The sequence below is a fragment of the Ornithodoros turicata genome, chromosome 3 (assembly GCF_037126465.1).
Source record: "Ornithodoros turicata isolate Travis chromosome 3, ASM3712646v1, whole genome shotgun sequence".
NCBI classification, from domain to species: Eukaryota; Metazoa; Arthropoda; class Arachnida; order Ixodida; family Argasidae; genus Ornithodoros; species Ornithodoros turicata.
Window position 1 is genome coordinate 22,937,644 of NC_088203.1, and position 17,597 is coordinate 22,955,240.

General features: G+C 49.3%; 1 protein-coding gene across 10 annotated transcripts in view; it reads left to right on the forward strand.

Moving 5' to 3' along the window:
* Nucleotides 1-17,597, forward strand: part of LOC135388293 (integumentary mucin A.1-like) — an 88,914-nt gene that overhangs the window by 41,242 nt on the left and 30,075 nt on the right. For all 10 annotated transcript variants that reach the window (XM_064617744.1, XM_064617750.1, XM_064617747.1 and 7 more), the window contains one exon: nucleotides 171-215. In XM_064617744.1, coding sequence (XP_064473814.1) covers nucleotides 171-215 — 45 coding nt within the window. The remainder of the gene's footprint in view (nucleotides 1-170; nucleotides 216-17,597) is intronic.

The window sequence follows — 17,597 nt, forward strand, 5'->3', positions numbered from 1 at the left end:
CACTAACTTAGCTTAATGTGGCGGGTGGGAAGGGTGTCACGTACAAGCCTGGGATTTACCCCGTACCTTTCGTACGTATTCCTGTCAAGGTGACGGCATCTTTGGTTCCGCGGGGAAACTTTAGATACTTTACACTTTGTTCACGCAGAGTATTTCGCTTGATTTTTAAGCTGACACGATGTACATGCCGCATTACATCAGGAACGGCACACCAGGTAAGTTGGAGTATACAGTTACACTTTTGTAATAGCTATAAGCCCTACAGTATACCTGTCGTTTTCACCGCTTCTGGTTTGGTGCCAAAACAACATCCGGTTTCACAGCAAACACGCCCTGCGCCAGCCACTGTGCCGATTGATACATTTATCGCTCTGATTTGAAGAGAGAGGATCGAGGCAATTCAAATTGCCACAAAAAGGCGTACGCCACCCGTTCTTCACAAACCAGGAAAAGCGAAAGATATAATTCTGCATGGGGGCTGGTTCAGAGTGTCCCTAGACGCGGAACGACCGTGAGGACCAGCTCTCACTTGGCGACTCCCGACGCGACGTCGTGAGCAGTAGTAATGAATGACCACGACTAACCGGAAACGCTACAAGGCTTCTCGACACGTTTAATTAGCACTTAGAGCTAATTGGGACCCCCCACATTAATCAGCACCCTCCAGGGAGTCATTACACTAATTGGGGAGCGTCTAACTCGTGTCCAGACCACCCTGTGCGTTTCCGCATAGTCGTGGTCATAATAAAGAAAAAAATAGATAGAAATAAAGTGGAGAGAAACCATTTATTCTAAAATCAATGATGCCGCTGCGAAGAAACCGCTCCGGAAGATCCGAGTGACCAGCACCCGCCATGTTGGTAGTTGTCGGCGGCGGGTAGTTGCAGAGATCGACGACAGGTGGCCACTTAGTTGCAAGGCATCACACCAGATGGCACCACCATCATAGCTCTATGCGAGAAAGACAGAACAAGATACTAGCGGCAGGTAAAAATGCCAACACTGCTGAACAAGTCTAGGCATGCGAGAGAAAAAGGTCTAACCGCTACTGCTAAACAGAAAACAGTACACATCGGGGAAAAGGCTTAGGCGGAGCGATCGCTTAGGCCTACCCACAGCGCCTCAACACTATACACCTAACACAAGGCAGGAACCGCTAAACGTGCGTCAACATGGAGAAAAGGCTTGGTCACTGCTGAACAAGTCTAAACATGCGAGAAAAGGCTTAACACGAGCACAGTCAAACATCGGCAAATCACTCGTTGGTCACTGCTAAACACGGGGGGCACGGCAAACATGCAAGAAAAGGAGCGCGGCAAATTACTCACCTTTTCCTCCGCGGCGACTGCTCATCAGCCAGGCAGAAACTGAGTGAGCGCCGGGACTGCGGAGCACCTGAGCACACGTCTGCTCTCCGCGCCAGCCAGCCAGAAACTGAGCGAGCGCGGCTACTGCTGAGCAACCGAGCACACGTCTGCTCTCCGTGACAGCCAGTCAGCAACTGATTGAGGCGACGCGCTGCAGCAGCTACGCATACGCGCACGCGCGCCCCTAGCGCCTTCTGCTCCACCCGACCACGCATGCGCACGTGCTCCTAGCGCCCTCTGCACCGCCCGCCCGCCCGCGGGTGTTTTCGGTTTCGGCTCCCCGCTGCGCGCGTGTTTATCTGTATAAAGGCAGCGCGCACCGCGCTCGCGTCATCATTCTGACCGATACGTGGAAAACGCCATGTGTGGTTTATTCTCCTGCGTTTCTCGTCAGCGAGGGAAGACAAAAAAGGACGAACTTCGCGAATTTATTTGCGGCATCGTGGAGGAAGGCTTTCAAGTCCACCACCTGGAATGGTTGCAAGCGCGTTAAGAAATGTGTCAGGACAAGATGAAGACGCTCGACTGCATCTTAGCGGGGGACAGACTGACGAAAAAGAAGTCCAACTTTAACCTGGATAATCTGTATTGGAAACGCAGTTTCGATGTAGAGGACGACGACGACGTGTAAATAAAAGCGCTGCATTTCTCTTCGAGTCTCAGTCTCTTCTTTTTCTTCGTGCAACGTGTACGCACGCAACATGTCTTCCCCCGAACCTTTTCGTTTTTGTCATCCTTTTCGCTGTACCTTAAGCGGCCCCTCCATGTCTACTTTCGTTGCTAAGGTGCTGAGGAACCTGAACGACGTGGTGGACAAGCCTCCATCACAAATATTCTATGTGCAGAAATATGCTTCGCCGAGCATGCAGGACGAATTTCGGGACTCCGTAAAATTTACCAAGGAGCTACCACGAGAGTGAGACTTGTCGCGTGCTACGCTGATCGTCGTCGACGATCACATGACCGACACCGGTTCCTTGAAGGGGGTGACCGATCTTTTCATTCAACTTTATTTTCAACAACTTTATTTGCAACCTTGGAGAATGGGGAGTTTCATCGCCACAGGCGATACTCTACCCCATTGCTGGATGGAATGGGGGGAATAAAATAACGAGCCCCTTCACAATAATGATCGAAGTCCGATGGTGTCCAGAAATGTCAGAAGAGCTTTGAGCACAGAGCGTTGCTGGGCTGGATTGGGCCAGGGACCAAGCAATTTCGATAGAGAGAAAGGGCGAGAGTCCAGCTGACGAAGAGCCGTCCAGCCGAGCCGTAAGAGGCCGTGCGCAGCGTGCACCAGCTGGAACATTAATCCAACAGCTCTTTGGCAGAAAAAGATTGGAGTATTTTCTGGACGCATATAAACAAGCGATGTCGTTGCCCCACGCTTATTTACTTGTGTAGATGGGTAGAAATTTAGCGAACCGGTAGAGATGTAGGAAGGGAGTTGCCTCAGGACAGAAGCCGCCGATATTTCGAACAGAGACTGTTCTTCTTCTGGGCACCGTCCTCATATATATGAGGACGGTGCCCAGAAGAAGAACAGTCTCTGTTCGAAATATCGGCGGCTTCTGTCCTGAGGCAACTCCCTTCCTTATTTACTTGTGGATCTTCACAACTATATGCACGAGGATCACAGGTTGCATATTAATATCTTTCCGGGTGAACGTCAATATATCTACGCTCCGAAATGAATCTCCGCCCTCACCTCACTTTACTCAAAGTACTCTCCACTCTACTCCCTCCACGCCGTCGCGACGTCTTGAGACGTTCGTCTTCGTCCGACATGAAACACCTCTCCGAAATTTGCCTCGATGTATTGAACGGAAAGGTGGCTCTAGCTCCAGATATGTTCGCGCGTTTGAAGAAGCACAGACGCTTCTTACGACGGCTCGCCTACAAGAAGATTCACAAGAATCCGCAACGTTTGAAGCGCTATCTGTCTCAGCAGCGAGGACAGGACGTTCTTTCGTCGGTGGTTCCTCTGCTACTTTCCGCCGTGTTGAACCTTTTCGCCAATGGCCAAGAGAATTGAAGTGACCACCTCCTCCATTGGAAACATTCTTTCCTCGAAGGAGAGTGACGACGTCAAAGTGAAACTCATACTGCAAGCACTGTATCGCATACTCAAGCAGTACGGATTTGACCCCTACGACAATAAAAACAAGGTGTCCGACGCTACAAATGACTTTGACTATTTGCTCCTCTCTCCAGAGGTGGACGAAGAGGAAGCGGAAAGGGTCGTCTCGGAATTAAAGAAGGTTCTTTCCTGGGATCGCGAGGGTTGTGTCTCCGTGTCGGGCAAGCCCATCAGACACTCCTTCGTTTACGAACTCGTCAATTATTTGTTGCAACGTAAGACGGGAAAGAAACCTTCCTGGTTCCCCAAAGTCTCGAAACTATTGCGCCTGATTTCTCTACCCAAATCTCGCGAGCCTCAACACCAGCAGCAAGCCTCCATTGCGTGGACGACTTATGGAGGGATATGAAAAGCCAGCGGGTGGTTTGGGGTGTGTGGACCGCTATAGAAAAGCGCACTTGAGCACAAAGAAGGCTCTCGCCATTCTCAGAAGGCTGGATGCCTACACGCTTCACCATCCGGTCAGAAGAAAGTTTGATAGGAGACGCATCATCACGCTCAAGATCAACGACGTGTGGCAAATGGACCTCGCGGACTTTTCAAAATACAAGAGATTCAACGGTGGCTACCGCTACATTCTCGTGGCAGTCGATTCCATCTCCCGCTTTCTGCGCACCCTCCCGCTAAAGACGAAGCGTCCCGCCGAAATTAAAAGGGCCATGATAAGACTTTTTGGGGAGGTAACGCACCTACACGCATCTTTTGCGACAGAGGAGGGGAATTCTACAACAAGATCGTCAAGGAGTATCTCTCACAAAAGAAGGTCCACATGTGTTCCACCTGCTCTCCAGTAATCAAAGCATCGCAGGCAGAACGCGTAATACAGACTTTACGCGACAGAATATTCCGTTATTTTAGAGTAAGCGGAAAATACCACTTCGTTTCCGCGCTTCCCAAGATCGTGCGCGACTACAACAACACCAAACACAGGACTTTGGGCATCAGCCCGTCCGAAGTCACACCCGAAAACAAATTGGAGCTGTTCAATAAGATAAATGGGAAGCCCGTCATACCCTCCGTGAAAAAGAAGGTCAATGTGGGAGATAAAGTGAGCGTCCTACTACACAGAAAAGGTTTTCATAAGAGCTCAGAAGGGAGTTGGTCGCCTCAGATTTTCACCGTCTGCCGCCTGAGAGACACCTCCCCTCCCCTCGTGCACCTGGAAGATTACCGGGGTAAGGAAGTGGACGGATCTTTCTACCCGGAGGAGGTACTCGTCGTAACCCGAGACGCCTATCAGCCTTTGCCAGTAACGAAAGTGCTGAGAAAGAAGCAAGTGAACGGTGAGAGCTTCTCCTTGGTTCGCTGGTTCGGTTATGACAAAGAACACGACAGTTGGGTTCCGAGCAGCGATGTGGTCAAGATGGGGAAATGACGTCAGACATCTACGTCCACCTGCTCTCGAATGCCAGCATGGATAAGTTTTCCTTGAATAAGCTCAACGCCTTCATGGTAGCTTTCGATAGTCCGCTTCAGCTCTCGAATCGGTATAAAGTCGGTCTGATGGATCTCAGCATAAGCAACGATTTTTTAAATATGGGGTACGAAAGGCGAGATGCGAAAATCGAGGTTTCTTTCGAGGACACGGTCGAAGCCGGGAGAACTTTTTGTGTCACCTCGGATCTCGATGTCTCATCACCAATCTCAAGCATTCCTCAACTGAAGGGAAAAGTGAGCATTGTTTCGTGAGGGGGAATCTCGTACGGATTTTGTTTGACCGCAGTGCCACGCTGTCTCGTATGTCAGTACGACCCCATCGATGCCATGCTCGTGGCCATAGAAAGAGATCATGAAGCTAGAATAGAGAATCTCGGTAACAGCCCAGATGACGACGACGACAGAGTCAGTAGTCCGCCTTTGGTAATACCTGAAACGGACGACAACGAACCCCTAGATGGGCACGACAGTGCAGACGAGCTGCTCATGTGGGAAGGGGATCAGTCGTATGCAGATTTCATTCCTCTGTCTGGTAGGGCTAGAGATTAATCACCAGATCCAAGCCCAGAATTTCGAAACGAAGCTGAGCCTATCCAGGGACGCAGAATCGTTGAATTACGAGAACACGTCGTAGGGAATCATCCCTTCGTCACGGAGAGACGATTCCTTCCTTTCTTTGTCACAGACGAGGCATTTGACGGAATGGCTACTAGGTGCACGCTTCTCTGTTCTCCGCACGACGACAATGTCGACGATTTGCGACTCTATCTACCGAGCATAGCTCCAGTAATCGCGCGCGTCCTGGAAACATATCCCATGCCTTTCAAATTTTGTCTGTGCTCGAAAGCGCTCATGGTTAAGGACGGAGCCGACGGGTTGACTTCTCATCTCCTTCACGTGAACCTTCACATGAGAGTGGTTCATAACCGTCAAGAAATCGAAGGCGCGATAAATGCTGCCATCACAGAGTCCTCGCAACACGTAGAAAACTATGCGATAGAAGGGTCTGGTTTCACCTCGAACGACGTCCAATGTGTCGACTTAAAACTAACGCGCTTAAAACCGAAGCGGATTGGGTGCACGATCGAGCTTCCCGAAATGTTGAAAAGAAAAACAAAGACTCTCACAAACGTCAAACTTCCACCGAATCACGAAAACGAGTGTTTCAAGTACAGTGTGCTGGCACTCTTGCGTTCGTTGAGGAGCAAACCAAACCTTCATGTCAGATACCACAAATACATGAATCCTTCGAATCCGGAGACGCGCGTAACGTACTGGCCACCCTGCTTCCCAGTCACTTACGAAGACATTGCCCTGTGGGAGAGAAAAAACAAAGTCTCCGTGTACATCTAAGTGTTCGACGGGCAGACGAGTTCGATATCTACCGGACAGGTTCCCTGCACGCTCTATAAGGATAAAGTCCATCTGCTCGAGGTTAGGGAGCATTTCTATGGGATCCGAAAATTTAGCACTTTCATGGGACGAAGTGACTACTTTTATTGCGAAAAATGCACGTCCGGTTACGGGACGAGAGAGGCATTGCAGCAACACGAACGTCTGTGTCAAGATGTAAACGAAGTGATTCTCGAAATGCCAAAAGGGGGGGGAGTGTCTCCTTCAACAAGATACAGTACATGCATCCGTATCCCTATTTCGCGGTGTTGGACACGGAGAGCGTCTTGGAAAAGGACGCACTCGTTAAGGATGCCGTGAGTGTGCACAGGATGAGCTGGTACTGCATCGTTGTAGTGAGAAGTTGGGACGGAAAAATACTTGGCCTAGATGGCTATTTGGGACCCAACGCAGCAGAGAAATGCCTGCTCACGCTCAAGTGATTTAGCGATCAAATCGATAGGTTGAACCGTTGTCCCTCACCGTTGGTCATGACTATGGAAGACCACTTTCGGCACGCGAGTGCTACGCACTGCGAATTTTGTGGAATCGAATTTAACCGACATACCCGAAAGATGTCGCATCACGACCACACCCGCTTCGTAGAGCCCGGTTCTTCGAATTTTGTCGTGACGATGTGTGATACGTGTAACCTTACGTGTCGTAACACCAAAGAACTCGTCGTGTGCGTGCACAACCTGCAGTACAATTTGAGCTCCCTTCTCCACCACATGTACGTTCTAAATCTGGGCGAACTGTAGATCTTAGCTTCGAGCTCGGAAAAGATAAGAGGGTTCAACATTGGCGATCTCCATTTCCGCGATACCACACAGTTTTTCAACCTGTCCTTGTCGAACCTGGTGGAAACCCTCCTCGCCAATGGTGGCGAGAGCGCGTTTCATTGTACCCGTCAAATGTATGGTGACCGTTTCCGGCGCCTCCTCAGGAAGGGCATTTACCCGTACACCTTTGTCGACAGTTTCGAAGCGTACAATTTGCCCACACTACCGCCGAAGGAAGCTTTCAAAAGTGACCTGAACGACCAAGAAATCACGGACGAGGACTATCAGTACGCCCTCGAGATTTTCGAATTGTTCGAATGTAAGAACCTTGGCGGTTACACGCGTCTCTACGTCACGCTCGACGCTTGTCAGCTTTGCGACGTCGTACTCTATTTCAGGAAGATTGCTCTAGAGACGAATGGGGTGGATATCTTACGTTCCATGTCCCTCGCCAGTTACGCGTGGAGCAGTGCTCTGAAGCTCACCAATGTCAAACTCGAGCTCATGAGCGATCGCGAGATGTACGAAACGATCGAGAAGGGAATCAGGGGAGGCATTTGTAACAGCTTCCACAGATACTGTCGGGGTAATCACGAGGGGTGCGACGATTACGATCCCCAGCAAGAAAATACTTTTATCCAGCACATCGACGTGAACAGTTTGTACCCGTACGCGATGACTCTCCATCTCCCGACAGGTGGTTTTGAGTGGGTCGCTACTTCGAGGTGAAGCGAGATCGATTTTCTCAACTTTCCTCACGATTCGGAAGTGGGTTAAGTCTACGTGGTAGACTTGTCGTATCCTGAAGAACTGCACGCTCTCACCAGGGATTTTCCCCTGGCACTCGAACACAGGTGCGTGGACGAGAACGAACCAGTGTTGCCAAATCTCATTCGCAGGAAGTCACTAGTGGCGCCCCGAAAAGGCGCTAAAAGTGGCTAAAATTGAAACTGAAAGTCGCTAAAAAAGTCGCTGCTGCTATTCTGTCCTTTTTGTTCGTTGCATATTATGAAACAATATGGTGACAGCCCTACCAAGATGATCCAGAGAATGAGCGCAGTGGATGGCCAAGAGAGAACATGAAGAAATGGGCATGAGTGGATAAGAAGGAAAGAAAGGAACTGAAATTCGGCACTTTGAACATCTTCTGCAGAACTTTTTCTTGTTTTGTCACCGGAGGCACTGAACATGGTTTGTTTATTGCAGGTTCCGATGCCTGCTCGTGTTTTTGCGAACTGCTTGTCTTACAATCTTGCATAAATCTCACGTGCAATATAGATGCACAGCACCCTTGTGTCAGTCTTTGACTGGAAGAAGCGAACCCAAGAATACTAGCAGCATTTCCCAGCTCTTGCGGTATTTCTGATGTTAAGAGGTATTTTGGAAAGCGCTTGCGGCTAGGCTACATGGCGCGTCAGAAATGGGGCAAACTGGAAACAGCTGAAAGAAACTAGCACTGTGATGAACAACAATATATATGACACTGCATCACTGCACGCTGCAGGGAGAACGCTGAGAGATCTCCGTTACAGGTGATTGGCCCTGAGGAGTTAGGGCCAGCGAAAATTGATGCGATTGCGTATTATTCTTCGCTAGAGCGTATCGGCCACTGAGATGTGACAGCAAAATCGCGCTTCTTCCCGACTTCGTGAAGGAATATTTGTGTCGTTAAAAAGTCGCTGAACATGTGAGAATGTCACAAAAAAATCTGCTAATTCCAAATACAAAATTTTGCCGCTAAACAGACCCCGAAATCCGCAAAATTTAGCGACTTTTCCCCAAATTTGGCAACGCTGGAACGAACTGTCCCCCTACCCAGCATCCTCTCGTTCCGTCAAGACAACTTTTTGCGGACCTTCGCGCAGGGAAACGTCGCGTTGAGGAATGCCGCGACCACGAAATTCGAGCGATTTCTGTACAAAACCATGTCGAACAGTACGTTCGGTAAGTCGATACAAAAAGTGGGACGCATGAAAAGGTACTCTATAGCCTACGACAAAGAAAGTGCGCTCCGAAAAGCTAGCTCAGTCGACAGTCAGCATTTCCACATTCTGAATGATAAGCGCATCTTGTACGAGATGAAACAACGCCGCATCAAATGCACACACCCCCTTTACGTGGGCTTTGCCATTCTTGAGATATTCAAAGTCCGAATGTACAGCTTCATCTACGAGTCACTGTTTTCTCGCTTGACGTGTCCAGTGCAATTTATCTATAGCGACATGGACAGCATAATTTTTTCCCTCACGTGTCAAAGCATGGAAGAGCAGTTGATGAAAATTGAGGACGACTTAGACCTGTCCTCCTATCCAGTGGACCACCCACTTTTCAACGACGAGCACGCGAATCAGATGGGGTACTTCAAAGACGAGACGGGAGGTGGAGTTATTCAGGAAGTCGTAGCCATCCGAGCCAAAATGTACAGCATTCTCTTGGCTGGGACACACAAACAGATCGCGAGAGCAAAAGGAGTTAAGAAAGACGTGGTGAGGAAACATTTATTGCATGAAGTGTACCGAGGCTCTCTGTTCAATGAAAAGGCGGTCTCTCAGAAGCAGTGCACCATCCAGAGTATAAAGCAAACGATGTATACCATTTCGAGACTCAAGAAGAGCTTGGTCCCCTACGACGACAAACGCTATCTCGTGGATGCTGTACACTCCTTCCCTTATGGAAGCTGCGAATACGGTAAGCTTTGTTGGTGTTTTGACGCGTATCGCATTACGATAGTACTCCCTCTTTGTGCAGCAACGTAAAACCCGGAAGAGAGCCCGAGACGTCAGGCATCGAGTAACTGTGGAACAAAGAGCTGCACGTGCATGTAATCGAGGATAAAAGTTCTAGTCGAGACATGCTTCTCCTTCTCTTTCCCTCTCGCAGACAGGAGAAGCACGGGTCATCGTGGCAGTGTGGTAGCGGAATGGGTGTACGAACAGAATGACCATTCCGTCATCGTGCTGGTGCAGTGACCCGCGCAATGACGACGCTGCGATGAAGCTTCCCTGTTCCTTTTCTGGCACGTCTGATCATCTCGTACTGCTCCGTTCGTGAGGTCGGACATGTCAGGGAGGGTGTAGGTATCTATCGACCAACTCTTTTGTATGTATTCAATAAACATGTTTCAGTGAAAGAAAAGACAGAGTCTCGTCAAAGTCATTCAGATTGTTTAATGTGTTGCATGTCAATAACCAATTGGTATTTCAATAAATTAATGACAAAGTTGGCGATGTAGACTGCTTGCAAATGTCGCTGCTTCCGCAGGGCGTGCTTAATATGAGCGATGGCACGAGCGAGAAGGTCCACGATGTCTGCAGCGATGTAGTTGAATTCTGTGTTGGCCAGACTCACAAATTCACTCATCAGTCCCAGGGGGCTGTCCGGAACCGCTATGCAGACGTTCTTGTAACGGGCGTAGATTCGACGCACCATCTCCTGCAGCGGCCTCGCCGAGATCTCTCCTATATTGCCAAAGCCTACCATGTCTATCCCGTAGCAAAAAGCAGTGATGACGAGCTCGTTGCGGGGACTTTCGCTGCTGAAACACTCCTTCTCCACTTCTTCCCAAGAAGCGTGGGTGCGGGAACAATTTTGTAACGAGTGGTAGCTGAACATCTTCACGTCTTGATGACGCGAGCGCGGTGCGCGCTGCGTTTATACAGATAAACGCGCGCGCAAAGAAAGGAGAGCGAAACCGAAACTCAGAAGCCACCCGTCGCCGTTAGGAGCGCGCGCGCGCAGCGGAGAGCCGAAACCGAAAACACCCGCGGGCGGGCGGGCGGGCGGTGCAGAGGGCGCTAGGGGCGCGCGCGCGCGTATGCATAGCTGCCACAGCGCGTCGCCTCAGTCAGTTGCTGACTGGCTGTCGCGGAGAGCAGACGTGTGCTCGGTTGCTCCGCAGTCCCCACACTCGCTCAGTTTCTGGCTGGCTGTTGCGGAGAGCAGACGTGTGCTCGGGTGCTCCGCAGTCCCCGCGCTCGCTCAGTTTCTGCCTGGCTGATGAGCAGTCGTCCCGGGGGGAAAAGGTGAGTGATTTGCCGCGCTCCTTTTCTCGCATGTTTGCCGTGCCCCCCCCGTGTTTAGCGGTGACCAACAAGTGATTTACCAATGATTGACTGTGCTCGTGTTAAGCCTTTTCTCGCATGTTTAGACTTGTTCAGCAGTGACCAAGCCTTTTCTCGGTGTTGACGCACGTTTAGCTGTTCCCGCCTTGTGTTAGGTGTATAGTGTTGAGGCGCTGTGGTTAGGCCTAAGCGATCGCTCCCCCTAAGCCTTTTCCCCAATGTGTACTGTTTTCTGTTTAGCAGTAGCGGTTAGACCTTTTCTCTCGCATGCCCAGACTTGTTAGCAGTGTTGGCATTTTTTACCTGCCGCTAGTATCTTGTTCTGTCTTTCTCGCATAGAGCTATGATGGTGGCGCCATCTGGTGTGATGCCTTGCAACTAAGTGGCCACCTGTCGTCGATCTCTGCAACTACCCGCCGCCGACAACTACCAACATGGCGGGTGCTGGTCACTCAGGTCTTCGGGAGCGGTTTCTTCGCAGCAGCATCGTTGATTTTCGAATAAATTGTTTCTCTCCACTTTATTTCTATATGTTTTTTTCTTTTTTATGACCACGACTTTCCGGAAACGCACAGGGTGGTCTGGACAGGAGTTAGACGCTCCCCAATTAGTGTAGTGACTCCCCTGAGGGTGCTGATTAATGTGGGGGTCCGAATTAGCTCTAATTGCTAATTAAACGTGTCCAGAAGCCTTGTAGCATTTCCGGATAGTCGTGGTCATTCATTACTACTGTGAGCGGCCGGCAGAAGTAGAGATGCATTTCCGCCGCCCTGTCACGGCGCACGATTTTCATGTTCCCACCAGGGTCCAATAGCTCCCCATAGATCCCATAGTTTGAGATAATCCACACAACACTTGGCACACGACCAATGAGAGTGCAACGTTGTAGAAATTATGCAATGCCAGTATGCCAATCAGGAGCCTTAACTTTGGCTGAGCTTCCGGCCGGTTCTGGCTACCATCGACTTCTACCGGATTCCACGCCTACCGCCGTTACCCGATATTCAAAAGAACTGAAGCTTCTTTTGGCTAAAAGAAATATTTATTTGACACAAAGCACTGAATCAAAGACCTGATACACTGGTGCACTGTGAATACAAAATCCACTGCGTTGTTGACGCACTGTAACTAAGTTCGAACTTGAAGCAAAACGGACACAGCCCTCGAAATCCGACAAGGGCCGAGCGTGTTCTTCACTCTCCAACCACTCCAACTCACGAAACATTCCAGTTCCGGAGGTGATAGACTGTTCGTGGGATAATAGTCGTGTCCAGGAACAGCACAACACACGCTGAATCACATCGACGCATCAATAAACCAGCGAACACTTCTACAAACCGTTCTGCCGATTGACATCACTGAAACACGGAACACAAGAGGACGCCGTGCCGGCCGATTTTATGATGAGCATCTTCTTTCGTTGCTTGCAGAGCGGAGGGCACTTGTGTGGCACGTAATCGTAATCCCGTCTTTGTTGTCAGCCCTCAAAATCCAACGGCGCCCGAACGCGTTCTTCACTCTCCAACCGCTCCAACCCACGAAACATTCCAGTTCCGTAGTTGATAGACTTTATGTGGGATAATAGTCGTGTTCAGGAACAGCACAATACGCGTAGAATCACAAACTGTTCTGCCGACTGACATTACCGAAACACAGAACACAAGACGACGGACGACGGGCCGGCCGATGCGAGCTATTTCGAAACTATGCTGAAACTGTTGAAATGGCCACGGGGACGCTGGACGCTGCACGCAGATGCGCGCGTAGAAAATGCGATTTCAAAACATTGTTGACCAACCGGAGCGCGCACACAGTCTACGCCCATGAGCTTGCAACGTTGTAGATTGGCATAGTGGTACATACTCTACAGCCGCATCCTCAGTTACCTTAGGAGGACTGTTCCCACCACAGTGGCATTCCGTCGTCCAAAGCAGATGAAAAATCAGGAGGCGTGGCCTTTCTGTGTCACGTTATTGGTCGCCACTATATCGTTCCCTGCAGTTCTTGCCGACGTCGTGAAAGAAGTTCGGCATGGCAATTTTTTGGGCTCGGCGTCTCTCCTCTCCCAACCCCGGAAATGTCCGTCTATTCCCGCCACCCGCTCACGATGTCGCGTCGTGCGTCGGCAAGTGAGAGCTGGCCCTAAGTCTCCGTACCACCGGAAGTTGTGGCAGGGGCTTGTTTGTGGTTACCCAAGAATGTCATGTATTACTGCATGACATTAAACTGTAAAAACAGAACTTCACCACATAGCACGCTCCTGGTCAACAGTCATTCCAAAGGATATCATTATGTGTCCTTATTTGCTGAAAATGGGAGGACGCGCCTATATGGGATACATTATGCATGTCCCAGATAGGCTCCTCCCCCTGTTTTGAGAGAACCATGACACAGAATGATATCATTCGGTATGGCGGTTGGTTAGGAGCGTGCTGTGTGGTGAAGTACTATTTTAACAGTGTACTTAACGGCAAGCTGTTGATTACGACAGCGTCCGGTACAGTTGCGGGTTCGATCACGCCGAGGGTGCTAGCCGCTTTGTGGGTGGGTACATGAGTTGTCTACAGAAACACCGTCTTCCGCGAGCGATGTCAAGTACGGTGTGCTGTCTGCTGAGACTCCGGCGTACGTTAAGGACTCTCAGGCATTATCACGCACTCTCTTGAGGCACTCAGTCACTCCCTTAAGGACTCTCAGGCCTACAAGAACTCTTATGCACGCAAAATTAATCCACAGACAGGCCACAGTTGGCTGAATAGAATAGATTGGGAACAGAAAGAAAAAAAGTGGAAACGTAGGTCGCACTGGTGCGACCAGTCGTTCCAGGCCGCTTGACGTACGAAACCACTGAACGATTTAAAAGATTATTTCAGTGCGTATGTCTTTGAGATAGTTCGTTAGTGCACACAGCGCAGGTTGGTGTAGCCTTGGCCAGCTCCCCAGTACCTTCTCAAAATTAAAAGGTCACGAAAGGATAGAGAGGTAGCAAGCGAGCTGGTGGCATAGATCCATAACTTAAATACCCGAGACTAGGGGACATAGGCGCCGACTGCGGGGGGCGTTGGGGCCCTTGCCCCCCGGGGAGTCCCACTAAGAGACTGACACCAACCTTTGGGGTTCGGCGCGCCCAGGTCAAAAGAGCGAAGAGGCACCAGCCCCAAAAATGCATCTTGCAATTTGTAAAATATGTATCCGCCCACCATACTCATTATCACAGTAGAAGGTGAGGCGAAGAAACACAGGGGATGACACAACACATAGCCTGAATTTCGCCCAAAGCAATCAGATCAATGAAACGAAGCAGTCGAAAAGGTACCAGCAGCCGCCAGTGAGGTGTAACTGTAGAATCTTCGGAACGCATATCCGTTGGGAGCGGGTTCAACTCCCGCCGCTCCATTTCATTGGCCATATTCATTATATTGCGCGCATTTCGGGTCACACACCGAGGATTCAATGCATTTTGATCCTTTTGCACTCAGTTTCCAAAGGCGTAATGCCTTCCGTTGTACACATGTTCACTGTTTACGTTCTCTCTGTTTTTTCTTTTTGTTTTTTCTGTACTTCCTTCCTCTTATTTCTATACCACTTCTGCATACATCATAGGATCCTCAGGAGTGTGTGATTCTTCAGCTTTAGTTTTGTGTTCTTCATTTTTCTTTTCCTTTTCTTTCCTTCTTTTTGTTTTCTTTTGCTTTCTTCTTTTCTTTGCCTTTTTTGCCTTCCCGCTTTCACTTTTTTTTAATAACAAGCCAACATTCATCTGGCTTACCTTTCCTCCCTTTTTTTCTTAATAATCATATCCCCCCCACCAGAGTACTTACTTCGCGGTGCGCCCTCCCCCCCCCTCCGGGAAAATGAAAACTCTCCGCCTTTGCTAGGGGACAAAAAAAAGAACGACAAGGTCTCAAACACAGCTGAAAGTTTTCCTCAACAGCACAAACATATACGAAGTTCAAGTGGCTGAGACAGAAGGGTGAGGATTACGTAAGAAGATCCCCAAAACCAACGGGAAGGTCAGGGAAGGTCACGGCATGCCTTCAAAGTAAAAAATAACGATTTTGCTTCCAAGTTGGTAAAACACCTACAAGTCTGCAGAGGTTGTGCGCCCAGATGGCATGAAACCTTTGTAGTGCCCAGTGAAAGTGACCTTAACGAAAGGCTTATGAAGGAAACGCTGTCCATTATCTCTGCTGGGAACTGTGTCAGCAAGCCTTCCCTGACCTTCCCGTTGGTTTTCGGGATCCCTCGATGCAGCGAAAGAGGAACAAGGACACAGACACAACAGGAACAGGGACACAAACAGAAACAGGGACAAAGTTTTGGGCATGTTCTTACGTCCTCCTCGCCCACTTCTGTCTCACCCACTCGAACTCCTTATATGTTTGTACAGTTAAGTAAACTTTCAGCTGTGTTTGAGACCTTGTCTGTGTTGTCGTTTTATTTTTTAATTTTGTCTCCTAGTCTTGGCTTTTTAAGTTATAGATTAAAAGGTCGGTTGTCAAGTTTCGCGAGGGTGTTCTTCAGTGTTGGCCCACTAGAGTCGAAGCATCAGCAGGAGACCAGCACGCGCTCCGTGTCGTCCACAGTTCCGCAAGTTGAACAGTTCGGCGATTTAACGGCACCTAACTTACGAAGGAACGCTGCCGCGAACGGGACATTGAGTCGCAGGCGATGAATGACGGGCTCCAACGGTCTTGGCATCTTCTTGGCGTCGCTCGTGACCGCACTCTTAGAACGAACCTTCAAACCATAGAAAGTTGAAAGGCCAATCATTGCGCAGAACGATGTCGTTATCACTCCTGATTCGTGGAAAGCGCGTGGTGTACTCCTCTTTGTTACAACCACATTTTCCTGGGTTTTCCTCAGACGCTTTCAGACATATGTCGGCACAGTTCCCCTAGAAGTCGGCCCAGGACGCACATTTCCCCAGGGCGTGAGTCGTGACGTTGCCCACATACGTGAGGCCGACAACGGCAAGCCCTTTCACCACCACCACAGGGGTGGGATACAATGCATTGCTCCGTAGACGAAAGCGTGCTGGGCGAACGCAATGCGTCCTGGACAGGTCCTGGTCGCACGTCACAGCAAACGTCAAGGCACACGTGACCTTAAAGATGGCGGTGCCCGTGATCGGCGGCAAAACCGTTCGTAAACAATGCGGCTGTTGTTTCTGCGCGACGTTTTGGGTGTGTTTAGATCACGGTGTGTTTAGATCATCCTTATTTTCATCCGATAATATCGCAGTAAAACGCGCAGTTTTGCACATAAGGTCTCGCAGTGTTGACGACTTCCAAAGACGTGATGACGACCGCGCGTTAAGACTCATCCGATACGATGTACTTAAACTAAGGAGAAATGGGATACCATGTTGCGGAAGAAACACCGCATAGTTTACGCTGCCAAAATTCTTGACGTTATGACGACGAAAATATGTCGGTAGCGGCAAAACGACATGTAAACAATGTCAAGACCTCCCAAATGACGTTTACCCTGACGTGGAACGATTACAAGATGGCAGTTTTGCCAAAAGCACCAGCTTGAGGGTAGTTACAACAATGGCGGGTTTATGCCACCCCTGTGGTTACAACGGCGACCTCTTTCAGCAATTCCACCATCACCTTGTGACAATTAATCTACAAACATAGTGACAAAACCATCATGCTTTCAACAAATCAGAGAAACGAACCATGTCATTAGGACTCTCTTATACGCGATGAAGTTCCAGTTTAAGAATGCATAGTTTTCAGCAAACGTAAAGACACGAATTCTTATCACTACACTGTTAAGACACAACCTCGCCCCACAGCACGCTCCAATAGCCAACCATCATCCCGACTGATATCTACTTCTGCTTCCTGCTTTGTTCCTGCTTCCTGATTTGTTGAAAGTGGGGCAGAAAGTACACTCTCGGAAAAGCAACCCTTAAAATAACCCTTACTCCGTGTTTTACTCTTAGTAACCGTAGTATGCGGCGACGACGCCAACTGCCCTGTCCGTTATCATGTATTTTACTTGTAGTGTCTGTTAAACCCCACACTGTATCCGTTAAGGCACTTGTTTTCACCGTCATCTGTGCATTTACCCTTAGAAATTGACGCATAGAATTTGCCCCTGACGGATAAACCAACCTCGGACTCATGACATCACTGTATTTACGCTTATTCTTGGTGAACCTTGCCAAAAAACAAGAAACTCTGCGTGGGCGTGCACAGTTTGGACGCAAGCTTTCTTGTTTTATTCGGTGTGAATGCCCCTCGTTGTTATACAGGGCACAGGTGATGGTTTACAAGCGCCAGTGGAGAGATGGCACAAACAATATCAACGGATTTAATCGGTCAGCTGCGAGGACGCTGTCAAAACTGCGACTGTTCGGGAGTAGAATAAATATATGTCCTATAGCCAAGAGTTTTCTCTAATC